Source organism: Vigna umbellata, chromosome 4 (assembly GCF_029865625.1).
Source record: "Vigna umbellata cultivar VRB3 chromosome 4, Vumbellata_1.0, whole genome shotgun sequence".
Taxonomy (NCBI): Eukaryota; Viridiplantae; Streptophyta; class Magnoliopsida; order Fabales; family Fabaceae; genus Vigna; species Vigna umbellata.
In genome coordinates, this window is record NC_142168.1 from 33,629,741 (window position 1) to 33,637,569 (window position 7,829).

General features: G+C 39.9%; 2 protein-coding genes across 2 annotated transcripts; both read left to right on the forward strand.

The window, feature by feature from the left end:
• Positions 1-225: 225 nt before the first annotated feature.
• Positions 226-1,536, forward strand: LOC148199967 (uncharacterized). Its single transcript, XM_088112803.1, has one exon. The coding sequence runs from the start codon at positions 226-228 to the stop codon at positions 1,534-1,536; it is 1,311 nt and encodes a 436-aa protein (XP_087968929.1).
• Positions 1,537-5,180: 3,644 nt separating this feature from the next.
• Positions 5,181-7,329, forward strand: LOC148199968 (putative glutamine amidotransferase GAT1_2.1). Its single transcript, XM_088112036.1, has 4 exons — positions 5,181-5,349; positions 5,434-6,176; positions 6,266-6,472; positions 6,850-7,329. The coding sequence occupies exons 1-4, from the start codon at positions 5,262-5,264 to the stop codon at positions 7,099-7,101; spliced, it is 1,290 nt and encodes a 429-aa protein (XP_087968162.1). The 5' UTR covers positions 5,181-5,261; the 3' UTR covers positions 7,102-7,329.
• The last annotated feature ends 500 nt before the right edge of the window (positions 7,330-7,829 follow it).

The window sequence follows — 7,829 nt, forward strand, 5'->3', positions numbered from 1 at the left end:
TCATACTTTTGTCTATTGCTTTACGGTTATATTCTATGCACACTGTATATAAGCAACATTATTTTTTCAGTTTAATACAGACTCTATTTTCTTCTTAATTCCCATCTTATCTTTCTCCAACAGAATTGGTATCCAGAGCAAGGTTACGTGGGAGCCTAGGGTTGCGTCTCAAGAAAACCAAGAACACAGTGTGTGTAGGGTTTGTTGGATCTTGAAGCAAGAAGAATGGCGGGGAGTGATCTTTCCACTGCAAATCTTCCAATACTCACGAATAAGAACTGGACGAGATGGAGCACACAGATGAGGGTGCTGTTCAAGTTTCAAGACGTAAGTGATGTTATTGAAGGTGATGACCGAGAAATTGGTCTTGGTGCAACGATTGACCAGAAAGTCGCGATCAAGAAAGATAACAAGGCCCTTTTCATCATTCACCAGTGCGTTGATGACATCCATTTTGAGAAGATTCAGAATGCTAGTACTGCTAAAGAAGCCTGGAGCATTCTAGTACGTTGTCACACAGGAGGGGAGAAGATCAAGAAGGTGAAGCTTCAAACCCTCAGAAGGCAGTATGAGTTACTGCAGATGGAAGACAGCGATAGAGTTGGTGAATATTTCAACAAAATAATCACCATTACGAATCAGATGAAAGGATGCGGGGAAGTCGTCAATGATACCATGATCATTGAGAAGATCATGAGATCGCTGCCACGGAAGTTCGACTATATTGTGGTTGCGATAGAAGAGTCGAAGGATCTCTCAAAGATGAAGGTTGAAGAGCTTCAAAGCTCGCTGGAAGCCCATGAAATGAGAATGGCTGACAGAAACCCAGCCAAGAACGATGAACAGGCGCTGAAAGTGCACCACTTCAAGCATGATGAAAAGAAGAAAACCAAGAAGTGGAAAGGGAAACGATCAAAGGGGAATTGGAAGTTTGATAAAGACAAGACTGAGAATGGGTCTACGTCAATGGAGAAAGGTGGAAAGGAAGAGAAAAGCCATCATTCAAAAAAAGATAAAAGAAACATAAAATGTTTCAACTGTAACAAGTACGGGCATTTTGCATCAGAGTGCCATGCAGATGAAGGGAAACAAAAGCAATATCAGTCTAAGGAAGCAAATGTCGCTCAAGAGGATTCAGATTCAGAACCTCTAACTCTGATGGTGACAACGTCAGGTAAAGGCTCCAACTCTCAAAACGACATGTGGTATCTTGATTCTGGGTGCTCGAATCATATGACATGTCATCTGGACTGGCTGATCAACTTTGATGACTCGAAGAAAAGTAAAGTCAAGTTCGCTGATGACAGTACCTTGAGAGTTGAAGGCATGGGAGATGTTGTGATTAGGAGGAAGAATGGATCGCATGCTGTGATCACAGGTGTGCTGTTTGTTCCAGACATGAGGTGCAATCTCCTAAGTGTTGGACAATTGATCCAAAAGGGGTTCAAGGTAGTGATGGAGAATGACAAAGTCGAACTCTTTGATAATGAAAAGGTTCTGTTCTTGGAGATGGTTCAAGGTAGTGATGGAGAATGACAAAGTCGAACTCTTTGATAATGATAAGAATCTGATCTTGAGATGCAAGATCTCCAAGAACAGAACCTTTCAAGTCAGCCTAGAAGCAGTTGAAAGTTCTGAGTGCATGGTTTCTATGAAAGTCGATGAGGAAAGCTGGTTGTGGCACTTAAGATTTGGCCATCTGAACTTTAAGAGCCTACAACAACTCAACGTGAAAGAAATGGTTCATGGTTTGCCCAAGATTGCATTACCAAGAAGAGAGTGTGAAACATGCATTGCTGGGAAACAGACACGAAAGCCCTTCAAAGCAGAATTGAAGATGAGAGCAAAGGCCTGCTTGGGAGTTGTATATTCTGACATTTGTGGTCCAATTGAAGTGCCTACAGTTGCTGGGAACAGGTATTTCATCACGTTTGTCGACGAATTTAGCAGAATGATTTGGGTTTACTTACTCAAGGCGAAGAGTGATGCACTTGAAACATTCATACGCTTCAAGACACATGCTGAAAGGGAAAGCAGACAGCTATTGAAGATACTGAGAACAGATGGTGGAGGAGAATACACGTCTACGACTTTTGAAAGTCACTGTCAGTTGAATGGAATTACACATGAGGTCACTGCCCCATACACTCCTCAGCATAATGGGCTTGCTGAGAGGAGGAATCGGACAATCTTTAACATGGCAAGAAGCATGTTGAAGGAGAAATCACTGCCACGGAAGCTATGGGGAGAGGCAGTCTCTACAGCTGTTCACCTTCTCAACAGGTGTCCCACGAAGAAACTAGAGGGTAAAGTGCCACTTGAAGTGTGGAGCGGTGAGAGACCGACAGTTGGGTATTTGAAGGTGTTCGGATCACTTGCGTATATGCATGTCCCAAATCAGAAGAGATCTAAGTTGGAGGATAAGAGCAGAGTTATGGTGCTCATCGGATATCATCCCACTGGCGCGTATAAACTCTTTGATCCAATTGAAGAGAGAGTCACCCTGAGTAGAGATGTGGTGATCATGGAAGACAGATGCTGGGACTGGAATCATAAGCGTATCAGCTTGGTGAAAGCCAGAATGGCGGAAGGTGAGGACAACCCTATCGCAGTGGAGTCAACAACAATGTCGGAGGACAGGCATCATGTTCAATGTGATGAATCTGATAGACCAAGAAGGCAGCGAGTGCAACCGCAGAGGTTTGACGATTGTGAGATCTATTCAGACGCACAGATAGACGATGAAGGGGATTTGGTGCACATGGCTTTGCTGGCTGGGGCAGAACCCATAAACGAATCTGAGGCGTTGAAGGAAGCTGTGTGGCGGAACGCTATGATGGAAGAAATCGAATCCATAGAAAAGAATCAAACCTGGCAGCTTGTTGATCTCCCTGTTGGGAAGAAGAGTATTGGAGTAAAATGGGTGTTCAAACGAAAACTGAAGCCTGATGGATCGGTTTCAAAATATAAGGCCAGACTTGTGGCTAAGGGTTTTCTCCAGAGGCAGGGACTGGATTTCACTGAGGTATTTGCTCCGGTGGCACGAATGGAAACCATTCGACTAGTGATAGCAGTGGCATGTGCAATGTGTTGGTCACTGTTTCAACTAGACGTGAAGTCTGCCTTCCTGCATGGTCCGTTGGAGGAAGAGGTGTATATCCAGCAACCACCAGGATTCATTAGCAAAGGAAAGGAACATAGTGTATACAGGCTGAGGAAAGCGTTATATGGACTGAGGCAAGCCCCTAGGGCTTGGAACAAGCGCATAGACTCGTTTCTGGTGAAGCTCGACTTCACTAGATGTATTGTTGAGCATGGTGTGTACGTAAGAAGAGGCAAAGGAGAAGAATTGATTATCATCTGCCTGTATGTAGATGATCTGCTCATCACTGGATCAAACCTTACACACATAAATGAGTTGAAGAAGGTTATGCAGCTAGAATTTGAGATGACAGATCTGGGAAAACTGAGCTACTTTTTGGGCATGGAGTTCACTTATACTGAGGCGGGTATGATCTTGCATCAGAGGAAGTATGTCAAGGAGTTGCTGGAACGATTCAACATGTCTGTGTGCAACCCAACACGAAGTCCAATGGAGGTGAACCTGAAACTGGTTGATGATGAGAACGAAGCTGATTCAGAAGAGACATTGTTTAAGCAGATTGTAGGTTCACTACGTTTTTTGTGTAATAGTAGACCAGATCTCTCATACAGCGTAGGGTTGATAAGCAGATTCATGAGAAGGCCAAAGAAGACGCATATGCTTGCAGCGAAAAGACTGTTGAGATATGTCAAGGGCACTGCAGATTTTGGCATATTATTTCCATTCGGGAAGCACAACACTGATGGAGAAAGTCTAAAACTCATTGGGTTTACTGATTCAGATCATGGTGGAGACTGTGTTGAAAGGAAGAGCACATCAGGCTATTTGTTTATGCTGAATGGTTCTCCCATTTCGTGGTGTTCGAAGAAACAACCTGTGGTGGCTCTGTCCAGCTGTGAAGCAGAGTACATAGCGGGTAGCTATGCAGCTTGTCAGGGGGTTTGGTTGGAAGAAATATTGAAGGAGTTGATGATTCCAGTAACAACACCTCTGGTGTTGAAGATAGACAACGTTTCTGCAATTAATCTCTCAAAAAACCCTGTGAGCCATGGTAGAAGCAAGCACATTGAGGTGAGATATCACTTTCTCAGAGATATGGTAAACAAAGGAAGAATAACCTTGACCTACTGCAACACTGAAGCCCAGCTAGCTGATATTTTTACGAAGGCAGTGAAGATTAACAGGTTTGAGTGGCTAAGAAAAGAAATTGGAGTTAGGACCAGTGCTGTGAGTTTGTCTTGAAGGGGAGTATTGAGAAAGTCAAGTCAAACAACTTTAATAGCTTACACAATCACAACTTACACTTAAAGCTAAAACAAATCCGTTCATCGTTAAATGTGAAAATTGTACAAATAAGACATAAAAAAAACACAATGATCATTAACAATACAATCAAAAGAAAATCACAAATATTCATTATAGGAAGGTTTTATAATTATTGTAAAAGGGCATGCAACTGTAGCCAGTGAGGGATCATGCTTGCTGAGGCAGATTGCAGATTGCAGACAGCCTTAATTAAGCACTTAATTCAAGAAATAACTTGAAAAAATAAATGTTGACTTTGAAATTTAAGAATGAAAGTAAACGTAAAGTCTAAAATTGATAGTTATATTGTCCAAAGGAAAAGTATGAAAGACATCTTTCACATTGATTACTCCATGGAATCTTAGTAATCCACTACATAAGCTTTTGAACAATTGGTTTAATTATTAAGAGAATTGTTAAAAGAGAAACTAATCATGTGTATTTATATTTAAAAATAAATAAACGTGTCTTTCTCATAGAAATAAAAACATCTCATTATTATTTTTTACCCGTGATAATAAAATGAGATGCATTGTTTTTCATAAGTTCATATTGCTTTTCTAAATAATAACATTTTTTCTCTAACAATCTTTTTCATCACTATGTGTTGTCATCCGTGACTCGACAAAGTCTTGAAGAATGATAAATTAAAATGATATTAAAAATGAACCCATCACCCATATAAAATTAATGTAAAATTTAATTGTGTAATATTTTTAATTTATCTATAAAGATTTGAATTTCACCCCTATAAATAGAAGCATGGTGAGAGTCCAACATAGCACTGCATTTTGACTCGAGCTTTGTTCTGAATAGTATAGCTTAGCGTGTGATTAGCCCCACATCGCTCATTATGTCTTCGGATCTCTCTGGCATACTCCCTCGTGTTCTCATCGTTTCTAGACGAACGCTTCGCAAGAACAAGTTCGTGGATTTCGTCGGTAACTGACTAACTAACATTCATTTCATTATTCAGCAGATTACCAACATTTGAATAATCTTTTTCATCATTTTCTATTCTTCAGGGGAATACCATCTTGATCTCATAGTGAGCTATGGCGCAGTACCTGTGATCGTGCCTCGCGTTTCCGGTGTCCAATCCTTGCTAACCAGCTTCGAGCCAATCCATGGCGTTCTTCTCTGCGAAGGAGAAGACATCGAGCCATGTTGGTACCAGCAAGACGATCATGGCTCTGCTCTGTCCCCAGAGGAGTTGGAAGAAATCAGAAAGCTTCATTCCAGCGATACTTCCATCGACAAAGAGAAAGACTCCATCGAGTTGAGCCTCGCCAAACTCTGTCTCGAGAGGAACATTCCCTATCTGGGTATCTGCCGGGGCTCCCAGGTCCTCAATGTTGCATGTGGGGGTACCCTTTACCAGGACATTGGGAAAGAACTTTCAAAAGGGTGTGCGGAGAGTAATAGAGTGATGCACATAAACTACGATGATTATGATGGGCATAGGCATGCTGTGAATCTCGTAGAAAGCAGCCCTTTGTGGAACTGGTTTCGTGAGGAAGGAAAAGAAGGAGAAGAAGAAAGGGAGATTTTGGTTAACAGTTATCACCATCAAGGGGTTAAGAGGTTAGCTCAACGTTTCGTTCCTATGGCCTTTGCTGCTGATGGTTTGATTGAAGGGTTTTATGACCCTGATGCTTATAACCCTGAAGATGGGAAATTTATCATGGGATTGCAATTTCACCCTGAGCGTATGAGAAAGCCTAATTCTGATGAATTTGATTATCCTGGCTGCCCCTTTGCTTATAAGGTTGCTTTTATTTCTGTTTTTATTAATCTGATGCTATGCTGTACATTGATTACAGATTTAGCTAATGATGCATTGTTATTATCACGCAGGAATTTGTGAAGGCTGTGATTGCTTATCAGAAAAAACATAACAGTTTAACATCTGTGCCAAAGCCTGTGAAACTGAACAAGGAAATGGAGAACAAGAGGAAAATTATAGTGCGTAGCTTTTCACTTGCCAAAAACCTATACACCACAGGCCGTGGGAATTGCTCCTCTAAAGATTCTGAACTTGAAGTTGGAGCAGAATTTCTGGAGGTACAAAACTTCACACCTTTCATATTTCTTATTCAATTTCAGCTAAAAATCTCTCAATTTTTTCCTTCTCTTGAGCTCGTAAAACATTAGATCAATTTAGTTATTCTCTCAATCAACGAATGATGGTGTAAATGTTCATGTGATGTCATGTCTTTTACAGTTTTTTACGTATGGTTAAGGTGATGTCTTTTTTTATCAGCAAATTGATAGAAAGTCAACTTAGTCTGTGCACACGTTAAGAATCGAAAGTGGAAGTTAATAAAGTTTGAGACTAATTTTTCAACTCAAGTAAAAGATCAATTTTTGGGATAACGAGTTTGGATTGCACCGACATGTTTTCCTTTTGATTAAGAATGAAAGCGCGTTTGAATTTGCAGTCAAACACAGTGTTAAGCGTGCAGCAAGAGAATCGGTTGAAGCAAATGGGAGCAACAGTGAGGAATGCAGGTTCATACGTGGAGAGACTGAAGCTGAACGAAGGAAGAGAGAAAATGGCGAAAAATGTAATGGGAAATATGTCAGTGGAGCAACTTTATGACCTGCTGACTTTCTACCGCAACATGGGACAGATTTGCTCTCAGGTTTTGGAAAGAAAGCTGCATGACGTTATCAATGACTTCAGTTCTTGACATGAACCTTGTTTTCTTGTGCCATGCAACGTTGGTTGTTCTTTTTAATGTCTTTTAGCATGTGACTCGCATGAATCTTGTGTTCTGTGATGGCCTCTCCCTCTGTACATTTTTAAACTTTTGCCTTAATTTCCTCTCCATGAAAGTGACGTTAATGGATTCTTATTCTCCTTTATTTTTAGTTTCCTCTGTTGTAATAAAATGAGACAGTATTTATTATCGTTGAAATTATCTGCTACACAAGTTTTAGAGATTTCCAATGTCTTCCACCCGACAAATGGAAATCAACTATAAAACCACAACAATCACCCACTAAAAAGAGATTTGCAACCCTACATATTCATACACTATCACACACGGATTTGTAGTTATTGAACATTAAGAATAGATTATTGGTAGAGTTTGTAGGATTAGATTTGCATTTATATATATATATATATATATATATATATATATATATATATATATATATATATATATTTTATAAAATTGATTCTCTCTATAGTTGATACAGAACTTTTAACATTTTTTTCTCTAAGACGTATATATCTCAAATGTGAAACTAAACTTTTGATAAATTTTGTTAAAATAAACTCTAACTCATAATTTTGATACCTTCATGTTAAGAAGTTGACGTGAAACTTCTAACACATTCTAAAAACATATATTTAACGTGTGACATTAATGGCACTAGTGCCGTAAAGGGAAACAACAACGATTATTTTTGT